General features: G+C 39.0%; 1 protein-coding gene across 10 annotated transcripts in view; it reads right to left on the bottom strand.

Moving 5' to 3' along the window:
- Positions 1-18,472, bottom strand: part of ARFIP1 (ARF interacting protein 1) — a 135,802-nt gene that overhangs the window by 57,695 nt on the left and 59,635 nt on the right. For 6 of the 10 annotated variants that reach the window (XM_081543660.1, XM_081543654.1, XM_081543658.1 and 3 more), the window contains one exon: positions 6,031-6,139. The exons of 1 other annotated variant lie outside the window; for it this stretch is intronic. In XM_081543660.1, the coding sequence (XP_081399786.1) occupies positions 6,031-6,139 (109 nt within the window). Of the gene's footprint in view, positions 1-5,508; positions 6,140-18,472 lie in introns of all 10 variants that reach the window. 3 more of the 10 variants (XM_081543663.1, XM_081543664.1, XM_081543655.1) reach the window with 3 other exon arrangements.

The raw sequence follows: 18,472 nt of genomic DNA, 5'->3' as shown, positions 1-18,472 counted from the left end.
GAAAAGAAACTGAAAAAATTAGTAACATCCTTCACATTTAGCTGAATATATTTTTATGTTTCTAAGCTAATTTCATTACAACTACACTCTTTTCTAGTTTTCTAGAAAACATATATCAAATTTATAATTAAAATATTCTAATAAGAATCAATGTCAACTTTCTCATATCCCAGATATACTACGTTCTGATCAGGAACAGTCACCAGTTTTAATAATATGGAAAACTTAATCTGGACTGAATCTAACATTAAAATCCAAAACATGCAATGTATCTAAACAGAATGGCATTACCTTTCAAAATGAGAGATACCTGTCTTTCAAAAAAAATTCTGTTGAACCACAAAAATTTAAAACTGGAAGGGACAACAGAAATCAACTAGTCTGACTCTAAACTACAGGAAAAAAGAGGCTCAGAGAGGTTTAAACAGCTTCTCATTCAATTCTCAGATGTTCTGAATCCACACCATAATATCTCCATTATTAAATTCAATCCAAAAAACATCAATCCATAAATTATTTGTTAAAGGAAGTAAATGCCTTGCTGGAAGGCATTTAATGGATAATCCAATGTAATCACTATTTTAAACAAAAACTCTACTATTACATAAAGAAGAGTTCAATAAACGATGACTACTATCATTCCATTTCGTGCTAATCTCAGGAACAGAGCTCTGTTGTTCTCGCTATTATTGTTTATTAATCTTGCATAAGAAATAATCCCATGATTTAACATGAGATATGTGTAACGTATATGACACAAATGATACAGAACTTTCCAAACTAAAGTAGCAAAAAGATGTGGTGCTGAGGTAAGTAGATAACTTCAACTATTTGCTTTACTTTCAAGGGTTAATTGTTCTCTGTATCTTCAAATCTTTAAGTCAGACTAATCTGGTTACTAAAATCATTCCAAATAATAAGTAAATCATTCCAACAAAAATAATTCTTAAAACTCTAGGCTTTTGCTAATTGATGAAATTTGGAGAATTAGCTCAGTTTTCTCTCAACAGCAGAAGTCTAGAATATGAATAATGTGTATGCAATGATCAAAACCCCACTAAAACAAAACTCAGATACCAAGAACAACTCACTCTTAAGAGTTTTGATTTATTCATGGTTTCCACTGTTATTGATTCTACCATGTATTTCTTGGGTAGATTTCAATATTTATTGTTACAGTGAATTTAAGCAATTTCTTCTAAATTTGCTCCAGAGATGGAAAAATAAATGGTAATAGAGTCCTTATAAAGTTATCATTCAGTCATTTTCCCAGAGAGCTAACAGAGTCCCAACTCCTAACATTTTTCCATGAGATATATATCCTAAATTTTGTTCACTTAAAAAGGCTTTCTTATCTCTTCTTGCTATTCTCTGGAACTCTGCACTCGGTTGGGTATATATTTCCCTTTCTCTTCTGCCTTTCACTTCTCTTCTTTTCTAAGCTATTTGTAAGGCTTTCTCAGACAACCACTTTTATCTGCTTGCATTTTGTTTTCTTGGGGATACCCAACTGAATGCAGAGTTCCAGAGAATAGCAAGGAGACATGAGAAAGCCTTCCTCAGTGATCAATGCAAAGAAATAGAGGAAAACAATAGAATGGGAAAGACTAGAGATCTCTTCAAGAAAATTAGAGATACCAAGGGAACATTTCATGCAAAGATGGGCTCAATAAAGGACAGAAATGGTATGGACCTAACAGAAGCAAAAGAGATTAAGAGGTGGCAAGAATACACAGAATGATCATATCCCGAACAATCATGATTGTGTGGACACTCACCTAGAGCTGGACATCTTGATGTGTGAAGTCAACTGGGCCTTAGGAAACATTACTATGAACAAAGCTAGTGGAGGTGATGGAATTCCAGTTGAGCTATTTCAAGTCCTAAAAGATGATGCTGTTAAAGTGCTGCACTCAATATGTGCAAATTTGGAAAAGTCAGCAGTGGCCACAGGACTGGAAAAGGTCAGTTTTCATTCCAATCCCAAAGAAGTGCAATACAAAAGAATGTTCAAACTACCACACAATTGCACTCATTTCACACGCTAGCAAGGTAATGCTCAAAATCCTTCAAGCTAGGCTTCAACAGTATGTGAATTGGAACTTCTGTATGTAAAAGCTAGATTTAGAAAAGGCAGAGGAACCGGAGGCCAAATTATCAACATCCACTAGATCATAGAGAAAGCAAGGGAATTTCAGAAAAACAGCTATTTCTGTTTCATTGACTATGCTAGAAGTCTTTGACAGTGTGGATCACAACAAATGGTGGAAAATTCTTAAACAGATGGGAATACCAGACCACCTTACCTGTCTCCTGAGAAACCTGCATGCAGGACAAGAAGCAACAGTTAGAACCTTACATGGAAAAATGAACTGGTTTAAAATTGGGCAAGAAGTATGACAAGGCTGTATACTGTCATGCTGCTTATTTAACTTATATGCAGAGTACATTATGTGAAACGCCAGACTGGAATGAATCACAAGCTGGAATCAAGAATGTGAGGAGAAATATCAACAACCTCAGATATGCAGATGATACCACTCTAATGACAGAAAGTGAAGAGGAACTAAACAGCCTCTTGATGAGGGTAAAAGAGGAGAGTGAAAAACCAGGCTTAAAACTCAAAATTCAAAAAAGCAGACACATCACTTTGCTAGCAAAGGTCCATATAGTCAAAGCTATGGTTTTTCCAGTAGTTGTGTATGGATGTGAGAGTTGGACCATAAAGAAGGCCGAGCGCTGAAGAATTGTTGCTTTTGAATTATGCCAGAAAAGACTCTTGAAAATCCCTTGGACTGAAAGATCAAACCAGGCAATCCTAAAGAAAATCAACCCTGAATATTCATTGGAAGGGCTGATGCTGAAACTGAAGCTCCAATACTTTGGCCACCTGATGCGAAGAGCCAACTCAGTGGGAAAGACCCTGATGCTGGGAAAGATTGAGGGCAGCAAGAGAAGGGGCAACAGAGGATGAGATGGTTGGATGGCATCACTGACTCAATGGACATGAGTTTGAGCAAACTCCAGGAGGTAGTGGAGGACAGGGAAGGCTGGCATGCTGCAGTTTATGGGGGTTGCAAAGAGCTGGACACAACTTAGCAACTGAACAACAGTAAGAACATATTCTAAATTTTAAACATGAGAAATCATATTCGTTCCAATTTATGTATACATGCCTCAAAACAAGGACACCTGACTACAACTTTCCAGTAAAAGCTTAACGAATCCGAGTATGACAGAATGATTATCTCTTTAACATAATGATTAACTATGTAGCTTGTTTTAAAAAGTGTTTTATAAAGTCAATTCAAAGAGACATAAATTATTGCAATTATCACAAAACATATTTTTTATTCCAATTTGAGGAACTACGATGGAACTATAAGCAAGTGAAACAGACTGGTACTTTCATGTTCATGCACAACAGGTTACAATGCCAGCTGACTTTGATTATTGTATATACTATTCTGTTTAAGGGGGAAAGGATAAAACCAAATGTCAGCTAAATAATTTCACTGAAAATCTTCAAACATCTTAATTGTAAAAGTCTTTTTTTTTAATTCTATGTTGACATTTAAATTTGGAAATTGGTGACCGGTCGGAACGGAGAAGGCAATGGCACCCCACTCCAGTACTCTTGCCTGGAAAATCCCATGGACGGAGGAGCCTGGTAGGCTACAGTCCATGGGATCGCTAAGAGTTGGACACGACTGAGTGACTTCACTTTCACTTTTCCCTTTCATGCACTGGAGAAGGAAATGGCAATCCACTCCAGTATTCTTGCCTGGAGAATTCCAGGGACGGCAGAGCCTGGTGGGCTGCCGTCTATGGGGTCGCACAGAGTCGGACACGACTGAAGCAACTTAGCAGCAGCAGCAGCAGCAGACCGGTCGGAAAGTGCTGTCCCGTCATGGAAAGTGTGCCTTGTGTCTTCAAACATTCATAATCTTAGGCAATCGGTCAAGCTTTTCAAATTCAAACTTATGCCCTAGAGAACACCACCACAATGCTATGCAATGACTACTGAGATAATGATATGTATGCTTCCTTTCTATATCTTTATTTTTGTGAACACAAGAATGAAAAGGGTAAAAAAAAAAAAGATGTCAGTAGAGAGCCCACTCATTTTACAGCCTAGAGTAGAAGATATTATACTGGGTTATCCTAAATGCCTATTTCTAGGATCCATTTAGCAAGGAATATATTTTAAAATATAAGTTGTTTCTCACTAAAATAGTGGCCATTAGTATAATAAAATACAGAATACTGCAAAAGGGCTAAGGAATACAAAGGCATGGAGATATTTTTTTCAATTTGTGAAATTATAATATAGTATTAAAAATGCTTGGAAGAAAGATCCTTGGAAGAAAAGCTATGACCAAACCTAGACAGCATATTAAAAAGCAGAGCCATTACTTTACTGACAAAGGTCCATATAGTCAAAGCTACGGTTTTTCCAGTAGTCGTGTATGGATGTGAGAGTTGGACTATAAAGGAGGCTGAGCACCGAAGAATTGATGCTTTTGAACTGGAGAAGCGTTGGAGAAGACTCTTGAGAGTCCCTTGAACAGCATGGAGATCAAACCAGTCAATCCTAAAGGAAATCAACCCTGAATATTCATTGGAAGGACTGATGCTGAAGCTGGAGATCCAATACTTTGGCCACCTGATGCGAAGAGCTGACTCAATGGAAAAGACCCTGATGCTGGAAAAGATTGAAGGCAGGAGGAGAAGGGGACGACAGAGGATGAGATGGTTGGATGGCATCACCGATTCGATGGACCTGAGTCTGAGCAAGCCCCAGAAGTTGGTGATGGACAGGGAGGCCGGGCATGCTGCAGTCCATGGGGTAGCAAAGTCGGACATGACTGAGCGACTGAACTGAACTGAATGCAGTATTAAAATTAAAATACTTCATTGAACATCCAACTATTGCTACTTTAACTAGAGCTCTGTCAAGAAAACAATCCGTTTTTGCATCCACATGATTTTACTTTTTTTCACTTATGTAAAAATGAAAAAATACCTAAAAAGGTTATTATAGGCAAGAGTATTTAAAAAGGAAGTATTTTCCTTTATACTAGATAAGAAAAAAAACATATACATGGGATGTATGCAGAAAAGAGCTAACATACTAGGTCTAACCATTTACCCTTGAAAAGACCAGTTTACAAAAGATTGGCTCTCAGCTGGCATCTGAGAACTTCAATTTTGGAGTGATTCTCGCCATTCCCGGAATTCTAAGACTTGCTCATTATGCCTTAACTGTTTATACAAACAGTGTGGTTTATGCTTTCCTTCTGGGAGTCTGGAATCTGGGCACATGCTAGGCGAGGGTGCCTATGTGAACCATCTCCAATAAAAACCCTAGGCACTAATTTATCTTCCTTGGTTAGCAACATTTCACATTTGTTGTCACAGCTCTGCTGGGAGAATTAAGCATGTCCTGCATGACTGGACTGGGAAAGGACTCTTGCAAGGTGATGCTTGGTTTTCCCCAATCTTTACCTCAGGTATCCTCTGCCTTTGCCAACTGTGCTCGGTATACTTTTGCTGTAATCATAGTCTGAATTATGACTATACCATGAGTCCTGTTAGTCCTCTTTGAAAATTACTGAATTGGAGGGTGCTCTTGGGAGACCTCCGACACAGCATATATAGGAAGAAAAATAAAAGTTTCATTTTCTAATTGCTTTGAAATAAGAAATATGTATTTATACAAATCAATATTGACACAAATTTTGTTACCATTAAAATAATTTAAATCTGCATTCTTGATATAATTTTCCAGTTTATTTCAGTATTTTAAAACCATTTTCAAGTAGTAATCAGTGAAATTATGTAGATTGATCTGTTTATATAAAGACAACTATTAAAACAATTCCTAAATTAAATTGAAGAGAAAAAGGATTATGTTTATAATCAGTGTTTTATCATGAAATTAAAGTTCTCAACTCTAATAAATGTAGCATTTGGTGACCTTCTCCCATCTTCTACCCTGCTCATCTTTAAAAATAATGGGTTCCTTACCTTGAAATGCTCCTGCTTCAAAAACCCCCTCTTTGGTACTGTCAAAGCCATGAGATGTGATTTGCGTTTCTGAGAGACCAAGTCCAGCTGGTAATGAACGCTTCAAATCCTTAGCAACATTTGAATAAAAGAGAAAATCTTGTAAAACATCTCACATCACACAGCAGTTCAGCATAATTATGTCCTTTTAGTCACACGGTGAACTATTTTTCTCTTGACTATGTAGTATTCCCTTAAGCTGTCATGGCGGTCCAAGATGATATATATCTGCAGCAAACTAAGCAAGGTTTGCTATTAAGAGATATAGTGTATACCAAATATAGACTTAAGCATCAGATATTAAAATTCAATTTCAAATTTCGAATCTTCTGATACATAAGGAAAATCTAAAATTTTAAGAACAGAATTAAGATGACTAAAAAGTCATGTCTAATATTAAAAGCTCACTGATGTCTAATATCACCTTGATGAGCCTTGGGTGATGTTTATCATAAACAAATCATTCATTTGCAATATTAAGTTTCCCTTTGATTTGCAGGTTAGCTAGGTAAACAGGGCTTCAATCAATGAGGGAAAGAAAATTTCTTGTGATTTAAACTACTGATATTTGCCAACCTAACTGAAATTTAGCTTGTAACTGTAATAAATACAATATTTGACATTCAGTCTTACAGTAAAAGAAAAGAGAAAAAGCCATGAAACACAGATTTCCAACTAAAAGTTCTTTCTTGCCTCTGGTTTGGATATGAGGAATTACCCAATTTTCATAATCAGTCTATGACTGGACCCTACTGGTTTTTCATAACAACGATAAGTTAGTGATACACTAAAAGATGTCTTTGAAATTCTTCCTTAAGGCCCTATTCCACCACATATAATGTAGTTATAATCTGAAACCCCAGCAACCTTCACACAGGAACTTCTTTTCTGATTATCCCGTTTTATTTTTCTCACAGTAATTATCACTGACAAATTCAATAAATATTTGTTGGACAAATAAACAAGTGAATTTGTTAAATAAACTAAAGGACTTATGACACCACCATACAGATTAAGAAGTTGTGGACTTCCCTGGTGGCTCAACGTAAGGAATCCACCTGTCAACACAGAAGACACAGGTTTGACTGCTGATTTGAAGATCCCACATGCTGCAGAGGAACTAAGGCCATGTGCCACAACTGTTGGGCCTGTGCGCTAAAGCCTGGGAGCCACACTACTGAAGCCTGCAGGCCCTGGAGCCCGTGCTGCACAACAAGAGAAGCCACCCCAACGAGAGGTCCCTGCACCACAGCCGGATAAAAGCCCACGCAGCAACAAAGACACAGCATGTCCCAAATAAACAGACAGAGTTGCTATAGCAATAGGTTCACTTTAAAATTTATTGAGTATCTGCTTTTCCTTACTACGTAAGACTCGCTGGGCAAAGAAAAAGATAACATAAGGGAGAGACAAGATATACAAACATTAATATTAAGTTGAACTTGGTGCCAAAGTAAAGACAGTATCAGAGGAATTCAGAATAGGGACTAAGTCCAGGAGAACCAAATAAGAGAAAGTACTTCTTGAACTCTGAAATATAGAGGATTTATTGATTCATTGAATCAACATCTAATGAGCACCAAGTCCACGACAGCCACTGCTCTAGACACTATACATGGAGCACTGCAGGAGACAGACAGCCTCTGTCCATCAGGCTTACTTGAGGTGTGAAGGAAGGAGGAGACTGATAGCAAGTAAATGTATCTCAGGTACAGTGCAGTACTGTAAAAACACAGGTTTAAACTGTGTCCCCTTATATGCATATTTTTTTCAATAAATACGCTTGTACTGCGGTACTACAAGATCCAAGGTGGTTGACTCCTCAGAGGCTGAACTGTGGATACAAAGAACCAAAGGAAAAGTTATACAAAAATTTGACTGTAGGTAGGGTAGACACCCAACCCATTGTTCAAGCATAAACTGTAATAAGTAGTAAGTTTAATTTTTTAAGGCAGGGTAAGAGGGATACAGAGTGATAAGCAAAGGGTGCTATTTTAGATGGGATATTCAGGGAAGGTCTATCTGAAAAGGTAAAATGTGTGCAGAATTCTGAACAAAATGAGGGATTGAGCCATGTGGTTCATGTGAGGAAAGAGCAGTGATTTAAAAGTTCATAATGATGCTCTATTTCTCGATTGAATGATAGACACACAGTATCCACTGTACTGTGAATTCACTTCACTGTTATCAAGTTTGCCCTTTTAGAGTATGTAATTCTGTGGGTTTTGTATATTTACAGGTTGTGCAGACATCATTATTATCTAATCATCTTCATCACCCCAAAAAGAAACCGTACCCATTAGAGGTCTCTTCCCATTACCACCTTTCCCCAGCCCCTCACCAACACTAATCCACTTTCTGTGCATTGCTTACTCTGGTTGTTATTGATGTTGTTCAGTCATGTCCAATTCTTTGTGACCCCGTGGGCTGCAGCACACGAGGTTTCCCTGTCCATCACCAACTCCCGGAGCTTACTCAAACTCACATCCATTGAGTTGGTGATGCCATCTAACCATCTCATCCTCTGTCGTCCCCTTCTCCTGCCTTCAATCTTTCCCAGCATCAGGGTCTTTTCCAATGAGTCAGTTCTTCGCATCAGGTGGCCAAAGTATTGGAGCTGCAGCATCAGTTCTTCCAATGAATATTCAGGGTTGATTTCTTTAGGAATGAGTGGTTTGATGTTCTTGCTGTCCAAGAGACTCTCAAGAGTCTTCTCCAGTACCACAATTTGAAAGCATCAATTCTTCAGTGCTCAGCCTTCTTTACAGTCCATCTTGCACATCCATACATTACTACTGGAAAAACCATAGCTTTGACCATACAGACCTTTGTGGGCAACGTGATGTCTCTGCTTTTTAATAGGCCGTCTAGGTTTGTCATAGCTTTTCTTCCAAGGAGCAAGTGTCTTTTAATTTCATGGCTGCAGTCACCACCTGCAGTGATTTTGTAGCCCAAGAAAATAAAGTCTGTCACTGTTTCCCCATCTATTTGCCATGAAGTGATGGGACTGGATGCCATGATCTTCGTTTTTTGAATGCTGAGTTTCAAGCCAGTTTTGGACATTATTCTATGTTGCTGGCTAGGTCAGATAGTAACTCTATGTTTAACTTTTCAAGGAACTGTCAGAACTATCTTCTGAAAGGGTTGTAGCATTTCACATTCCCAAAAGCAATGTATGAAGGTTCTAATTTCTCATTTTCATTAATACTTGTTATTATCTGTCTTTCTGATTATAGTCAACCAGGCAGGTGTGAAGTAGTATCTTACTGAAGTGATGATTTACATTTCCCTGATGACTAATGATGTTGAGCATCTTTACATGCGCTTATTTGCATTTGAGTATCTCCCCCGGAGAAATGTCTAGTCAAATCTATTGCCCCATTTTTAATTGGGGCATCTATCATTTCACTGATACAGACAAAAATCACTTATCAGTCACATGACTTATATTTTTTCCCCATTTTCTTGGCTGTTCACTTTCTTCACGGTGTTCTTTGAAGCACAAAAATTTTAAATTTTGATAAAGTCTGATTTATCTATTCATTCTTTTGTTGCTTATGATTTTGGCATCATATTTAAGAAACTAAAGTGCCTAATCCAAGGTTATAAAGATTCACCACTAAGTTTTTCTTCTAAGAGTTTTATAGTTTAAGCTCTTACAGTTAAGTCTTAGATCCATTTTCAGTTCATTTCTAACTATGGTGAGGGCTATGGTGTGAGGTCTGCATTCAACTTCATTTTTTGCATGTGGATATCCAGTTGTCCCAGAAACATTTGTTGAAGACTATTCTTTCCATGAGCTTCCCAGGTGCTGCTAGTGGTAAGGAACCCACCTGCTAATTCAGGAGATGTAAGAGATGCTGGTTCAATCCCTGGGTCAGGAAGATCCCCTGGAGGAGGGTATGGCAATCCACTCTACTGCTCCTGCCTGGAGGATCTCATGGACAGAGGAGCCTGAAGAACTACAGTCCATAGGGTCACAAAGAGTCAGACACAACTGAAGTGACTTAGCATACATGCATTCTTTCCACACTGAAAACTGTCTTGGCACCCTTGCTGAAACTCAACTGACCATAAATGTAGGGTCTATTTCTCTACTCTCAATTCCGTTCTGATCTGTATGTCATCCTTAAGTCACTACCATATTGTTCTGATTACTGTAGCTTTGTGGTAGTAAGTTTCTAAATCAGAAGTAATGAGTCCTACAACTCTTCTTCTTTTTCAATTTCTGGGCATTCTGCAACCCTTGTGTTTACGTCTGATCAGTTTGTCAATTTCTACAAAAAAAAGCCAGCTGCAATTCTGATAAGAGATTGTGCTGAATCTGATCAATTTGGGGAGATTCTCATCTGATCCATGAACATGAGATGTCCTTCCATTTATTTAGATCTTTTTTAACTTCCTTCCACGATGTTCTATAGTTTTTAGGAAGACCCCACAGGCCACAGGGCATCGTGGCCCGCTTGCCTGAGAGCCCACGCTTCTCCAGAGCTCGAGAAGAGGCTAGCACCACGAGAAGCCCCATGTGCTGCCACCGGAGAGAGGAGCCCCACTCCTCGCAGCCAGAGAAAGCCAACGCCCAGGAACCCAGACCCAGCAGCAGTCACAAAGAAAAAAAACAAAATTTAAAAAAAGATAAGATCATATGCGCAAGATACCGAGTACAGATTTTTAGGCACTCAGTTAAAGTTAGCCATCACTCTCCTCTATTAAAATCATCTTTACAACTAATCAGTGCTATCACTAATAATCACAGTAGCAAACATTTCTCTAGAACTTACTATGTGCCAGGGATTGTTCTAAGCACTTTACATACAGTCAGTCCTCACTCTGCATGACAGGGCAAGATAAAGATAGTAAAAATAAACAAACAGGTCAAAACATGCAAAGTGGTTAACGGGAAACACTGATCATTCCATGAACTTCAAAAACTCATCTCAAAAGTTTAAAAATTCTTTCCTTGCTTATGTTTTTAAGTGAGCTTTCACTAAGCTCCTCTGGCTCAAATCTAGAGCTCCTCAAACAGTCTGGCAGTGCCAACAGACCGGTGGGTCAGTATTTCCCCTACAACTCGTTTAGGTCTGATTTGAATTTCACTCCTTCCACTGTTACCATTTTTTACTTCTTTGCTGCACTTCTATCTTTGTTCACCCATCCTCTTTTGCTTATCCACTTCTGTAAAATATCACATGAAGACTTTGAAAGTGACATGATTACATAATAATCATGATATGCGTTGGTATTCACATGGCCATCTATAGGCTAAGTTTGTACTTTATACAATTACGCTTAATACAATGTGGTGACAGCAATCTGAGCTGTGGTGCTGGGGGCAGGCATTATTTAATTAAACCACAGCAACCAAAAGTAATGCATTTGAAACTATAAAAGGAAGAACTGCCTAAAATAACCTCATTTAGTAGTATTATCATTACTATTTTACAAATGGGAAAAAGGCCACACAGAAATAGGACTAAGCATCAAAAAAAATATTAATTAATGTATCATAAATGTAAATAGCTACAAGCAATTTAGTAGAGAGTCGGAATTTATTTTACCTAGTACGTTTTCTTTAAACAATTTAGTTAAGAAATATCTTTTAAAAATCATTATTTCAGAATCTGCTCAAGTTTAAACATACTAATGCAAATACATTCTCCACTTGTAATTTCCTACTGGTACAAAATAGACAACTGTCATTCCATTTCACTTATTTTCTAGTGTCACTTAAAATCTCTTGTCACAGGACATCTTTTTCATCTGTGTAGTGTTTTGGAGGAGCATTTCGAATTAAAAACACTCTTTACCCTCACTTTTACTTACTTCCTATTTTAAAACCAAATCTCTGAGTCTGTTCATTTTGCTGAATAAATCATCTTTACCGTCCCAGTTTATTTTTTAATATGCTAGTGTACTAAATTAATGGTTTCTAGTTTTAAATATTAGTGATCCTTTTATTTGTATTTACATTAAAACCACATATTAAAAACCAGATAATCATCACTTACAAAATAAATAATGTCAAAGCACCAAGATATTTCTTAAACTTTGTGAGTTTGGTTATTAAGGTCAATTATTTATAGAGTGGTTTCCCTAGATATTGCTTTGCTCCAATTCTTGACAGCTTTTCAGCTCTCCGTAAGTAAAAAAGTATTGAAGACATCTCTCAAAATATGAGGGATAAAAAAGCATAAACAACATACAAAGGGGAAGAGAGGTCCAAGAGAGTTGTGTTTACCGTATTCTTAGAACTTAACTGAAAGAACTCGACTCATTTGATTCATCTGTCCCGTCACAAACTAGTGTGTAAATTCCCAAAAAAGAGATACAGTAGTAGCCCGGAAGAGAGGAGACAGTAACAGGTTCAATAGTAAATTTGATGTATACCTCTCACCCCTTAAGTTTTCAGGAAGTTAAGGGATGCTTCCATTTTGTCATGCATAGTTTCTGGAAGAAACAACTTCTAGCTGTCTGAGGATATTACATTTCACTCAAACCCCTCCCAATGGTCTCCCAAGGGTCCTTTACTCAACAAACAAAAAGTTCTTCCAGAAAAAAAGCCTCCTGTCCTTTATGTAAAACAGCTGTAAAATCTGAAAAGTACTAAGGCTCCTTTGCTTAAATTGTTACTAACAGAAGGAGCCTAACCAAAAGTGGTACAAATTGGTCCATTCAGATTATGAACAGAATTATTATTTTCATAGCTGTCTGACTGTTAAGTTGCTCCAACACAACTATATGCTCTATGAGAGAGGAATCCATGACTTGTGAGAAAACACTCAGTATTTTACGAGCTTGTTGAATGCTCTCTGTAAAACACACATTCTCTAAGTAATATAATTTAGCCCCATAGTTCACAAGAACTTTAAAATGTGTTTTTACATAACCCTTAAATTTTTAAAACGTCTCGGTGGTAGGGTTATGACTACCTTAGTAACTTTTAAAATACCTGCTATGGCATTTCTTTCTTGGAGAAGGCAATGGCAACCCACTCCAGTACTCTTGCCTGTAAAATCCCATGGACAGAGGAGCCTGGTAGGCTGCAGTCCATGGGGTCGCTAAAGAGTCGGACATGACTGAGCGACTTCACTTTCACTTTTCACTTTCATGCATTGGAGAAGGAAATGGCAACCCACTACAGTGTTCTTGCCTGGAGAATCCCAGGGACGGAGGAGCCTGGTGGGCTGCCGTCTACGGGGTTGCACAGAGTCGGACAAGACTGAAGCGACTTAGCAGCAGCAGCATTTCTTTCTACAGTTTCCAGAATATATTTGGGAGACAATGAGCCCATTTCCAACCAACAATGTAAAATCTCTACTTTGCATTTTTGTATCACTCACATTCAATTCAAGGTTTAAGACTTTGCAAAGTCGTGCTTAACAACTGTACAATAAAACAGTATAAACTTGAAGTTAACTTTCTATTCAAGCTACTAGGATAATACTATAATACTGGAGTATTTAATCATTTTTAAAATTAAATCTTCAAACAATTAAAATATAATGTTTTTGTCAAAAAAAGTTTCACGTATAGTTTCTTTTCAAAGGACCTAAGTTAATACTTGCAGTTACAGCTTCCATAAAGCTGTGAAGGGGTGGCTCATTTTCAACCAAAATGACTTGCTGCCATTTGCATATTTTAACAGAGGTAAGAATAAGTATGAGGTTAAAAATGCAACCTTATAATTTAGCATAGTAATATATTTTTGAACTAAAGCTGGTGCAAAATTAACAATTAAAAAACCAAATGTTCAGCAAATTTGCTTTAAAATACACATCCTTAATAAGATGCACAACACTACAATGAAGCAGAACTAGGGATTTATTAATGAGAATTCCCTTTTTACTCAGAGAGAGGAGGAAAAAGCTTAAAAGGGAGGAAATTGCTGGCATGCACTGTAACCACCACCAATCTGTACAGATTCCCCAGTTCAGTTCAGTTCAGTTGCTCAGTCGTGTCTGACTCTTGGCGACCCAATGAATCGCAGCACGCCAGGCCTCCGTGTCCATCACCAACTCCTGGAGTTTACTCAAACCCATGTCCATCGAGTTGGTGATATCATCCAACCATCTCATCCTCTGTCGTCCCCTTCTCCTCCTGCCCCCAATCCTTCCCAGCATTAGGGTCTTTTCCAATGAGTCAACTCGTCACATGAGGTGGCCAAAGTATTGGAGTTTCAGCTTCAACATCAGTCCTTCCAATGAACACCCAGGACTGATCTCCTTTAGGATGGACTGGTTGGATCTCCTTGCAGTCCAGGGGACTCTCAAGAGTCTTCTCCAGCACCACAGTTCAAAAGCACCAATTCTGCGCTCAGCTTTCTTCACCGTTCAACTCTCACATCCATACATGACTACTGGAAAAACCATAGCCTTGACTAGACAGACCTTTGTTGGCAAAGTAATGTCTCTGCTTTTTAATATGCTATCTAGGTTGGTCATAACCTTCCTTCCAAGGAGTAAGAGTCTTTTAATTTCATGGCTGCAATCACCATCTGCAGTGATTTTGGAGCCCAAAAAAATAAAGTCTGACACTGTTTCCACTGTTTCGCCATCTATTTCCATGAAGTGATGGGACCAGATGCCATGATCTTAGTTTTCTGAACGTTGAGCTTTAAGCCAACTTTTTCACTCTCCTCTTTCACTTTCATCAAGAGGCTCTTTAGTTCACTTTCTGCCATAAGGGTGGTGTCACCCACATATCTGAGGTTACTGATATTTCTCCTGGCTATCTTGATTCCACCCTGTGTTTCTTCCAGCCTAGCATTTCTCATGATGTACTCTGCATATAAGCAGGGTGACAATATACAGCCTTGACATACTCCTTTTCCTATTTGGAACCAGTCTGTTGTTCCATGTCCAGTTCTAACTGTTGCTTCCTGACCTGCATACAGGTTTCTCAAGAGACAGGTCAGATGGTCTGGTATTCCCATCTCTTTCAGAATTTTCCACAGTTTATTGTGATCCACACAGTCAAAGGCTTTGGCATAGTCAATAAAGCAGAAATAGATGTTTTTCTGGAACTCTCTTGCTTTTTTGATGATCCAGCAGATGTTGGCAATTGATCTCTGGTTCCTCTACCTTTTCTAAAACCAGCTTGAACATCTGGAAGTTCACGGTTCACATATTGCTGAAGCCTGGCTTGGAGAATTTTGAGCATTACTTGTCTAGCGTGTGAGATGAGTGCAATTGTGCGGTAGTTTGAGCATTCTTTGGCATTGCCTTTCTTTGGGATTGGAATGAAAACTGACCTTTTCCAGTCCTGTGGCCACTGCTGAGTTTTCCAGATTTGCTGGCATATCGAGTGCAGCATTTTCACAGCATCATTTTTGAGGATTTGAAATAGCTCAACTGGAATTCCATCACCTCCACTAGCTTTGTTCGTAGTAATGCTTTCTAAGGCCCACTTGACTTCACATTCCAGGATGTGGTCCACTGGAGAAGGGCATGGCAAACCTCTTCAGTATTCTTGCCTTGAGAACCCCATGAACAGTATGAAAAGGCAAAAAGATAGGACACTGAAAGATGAACTCCCCAGGTCAGTAGGTGACCAATATGCTACTGGAGATCAGTGGAGAAATAACTCCAGAAAGAATGATGGGATGGAGCCAAAGCAAAAACAATACCCAGCTGTGGAGGTGACTGGTGATAGAAGCAAAGTCCAATGCTGTAAAGAGCAATATTGCATAGGAACCTGGAATGTTAGGTCCATGAATCAAGGCAAATTGCAAGTGGTCAAACAGGAGATGGCAAGAGTGAACGTCGACATTCTAGGAATCAGCGAACTAAGATGGACTGGAATGGGTGAATTTAACTCAGATGACCATTATATCTACTACTGTGGGCAAGAATCCCTTAGAAGAAATGGAGTAGCCATCATGGTCAACAAAAGAGTTTGAAATGCAGTACTTGGATGCAATCTCAAAAATGATAGAATGATCTCTGTTCGTTTCCAAGGCAAACCATTCAATATCACGGTAATCCAAGTCTATGCCCCGATCAGTAACGCTGAAGAGGCTGAACTTGAATGGTTCTATGAAGACCTACAAGACCTTTTAGAACTAACACTCAAAAAAGATGTCCTTTTCATTATAGGGGACTGGAACGCAAAAGTAGGAAGTCAGGAAACACCTGGCGTAACAGGCAAATTTGGCCTTGGAGTACAGAATGAAGCAGGGCAAAGGCTAATAAGAGTTTTGCCAAGAGAACGCACTGGTCATAGCAAACACCCTCTTCCAACAACACAAGGGAAGACTCTACACATGGATATCACCAGATGTCAACACCGAAATCAGATTGATTATATTCTTTGCAGCCACAGATGGAGAAGCTCTATACAGTCAGGAAAAGCAAGACCAGGAACTGACTGTGGCTCGGATCAGGAACTCCTTATTGCCAAATTCAGACTGAAATTGAAGAAAGTAGGGAAAACCACTAGACCATTCAGGCATGACCTAAATCAAATCCCTTATGATTATACAGTGGAAGTGACAAATAGATTTAAGGGACTAGATCTGATAGACAAGAGTGCCTGATGAACTATGGACAGAGGTTCATGACATTGTACAGGAGACAGGGATCAAGACCATCCCCATGGAAAAGAAATGCAAAAAAGCAAAATGGCTGTCTGAGGAGGCCTTACAAATAGCTGAGAAAAGAAGAGAAGCAAAAAGCAAAGGAGAAAAGGAAAGATATTCCCATGTGAATGCAGAGTTCCAAAGAATAGCAAGGAGAGATAAGAAAGCCTTCCTCTGCGATCAATGCAAAGATATAGAGGGAAACAACAGAATAGGAAAGACTAGAGATCTCTTCAAGAAAATTAGAGATACCAAGGGAACATTTCATGCAAAGATGGGCTTGATCAAGGACAGAAATGGTATGGAGCTAACAGGAGCAGAAGATATTAAGAAGAGGTGGCAAGAATACACAGAAGAATTGTACCAAAAAAAAAACCACCTTCACAGAGTCTCCCAGTAGTCTACAAGCTGCAGACTCTCTTCTCCCTAGTCTCCCCACGCTCTCTTTTCCCAGTCTTCCTCTTATCTGCATCTTTAAAATGGCCTGGTGTCCTTTACCAGCTCTACGGCTCTACTTTCTCTACCGAGAGGCAAGGCCAAAGTCTCACCTCCCTTCTTCCCGTGGTGACCCAACTGAAACGTCCCCCTCATCTCTATTCTTGTCAGCCTTGAAACTGATTCCCTGAACGGGAGACAGAAACAACTTTCTAAAATGCAAATGCCACGAGGCCCTTCAAGTTTTTACATCATTTTAGGTAAAGTCTGAACTCCTGCACTTTTAGGTAAAGCCAGAACCTCCACGTCATTCTGAGGTTTTACAGAACCTTATCCCTACTTACCTCTTCAGCTGCATTTCTCACACCTCTGCCCCCATATTCCCTACTCCAACAATAGTGAATTTTCAATTCTACGGTGTCCTACTGATGGGACTCCTACTGATAGACTATTCTTTATCCTTCTTCGTCTGGTTAGTTCATCCTTTAGATTTGGCTTGGAGAGCAATTCCTTAGTCATTCATACCCCTTTCTCGCACACCATGCTATACCAGGCTAAGAACATCACCTCTCGCACGGCATCAACATTATTTGCCTATATTCTCTCTTCCTGAAGACAGCAAGCTCCCTAAGACCATCTATCTTATTCCTTTTTGGCATTAATAGCATTTAGCAGATACATAACACAAATACTTCATTTAATTTTCTCAATTTACACACCTTATCTCATTCTCCAAAATGGATAAAACCTTCCATAGCATTTATATAATTTCAAAAGAAACAGATTGAAAATTTTGTGTTAAATATTCTATGAGCTCTGGTAATTTAAAATCCCCTTTTGTTGTTTTAACAGCTAGTTATAAGGAGTATCTTCCAGAAGCAAACTGTTGTTCAACACACGTCCACATTGCCAATTCGGCTGCAAACATACTACAACGTCCTTAACCTCCTCACGGTGTCCTCTCTGACAATTACACTGGGTCAAAGCGGATTATTCTCCAACATTCTGTTCATCAAGCGGGCAGAGGGAGGGTCAGCATTTTCTCAGCTCTCCACTGTCAACTACCAGTTCTCAAACTTTAGCTTGGGTAAGAATCATCTGAGAAAACTACTAAAAACGCAGTTCTTCTTAGCTGCCTGCTGTAATTCTTGTTAAGTTGGGGTGTGGAGCCCAGGAGTCAGGATTTCAAACAAGTAAGCCAGCTGGCTCTGCTGCGGGGAACCCTCTGTCTGCGTTCCGAGGGACTCGGCTACAGGGCACCGCTTGCTGTCCTCGTGCAGCTGACTCCAGCCCTCACTGCCCTGTGGTGGCCCAAACCCCTCCACTCCGTCACTTATCTTCTTTCCAGCCAGTCCAGGGCGCTGACACACTCAGGTTTTCTGTTCTGTCCAC

This window comes from Giraffa tippelskirchi, chromosome 11 (genome assembly GCF_054371585.1).
Source record: "Giraffa tippelskirchi isolate mGirTip1 chromosome 11, T2T-mGirTip1v1.2.pri, whole genome shotgun sequence".
NCBI classification, from domain to species: Eukaryota; Metazoa; Chordata; class Mammalia; order Artiodactyla; family Giraffidae; genus Giraffa; species Giraffa tippelskirchi.
Note: the sequence above shows the minus strand (reverse complement) of the source record. Positions and strands in the feature narration are given on the sequence as shown.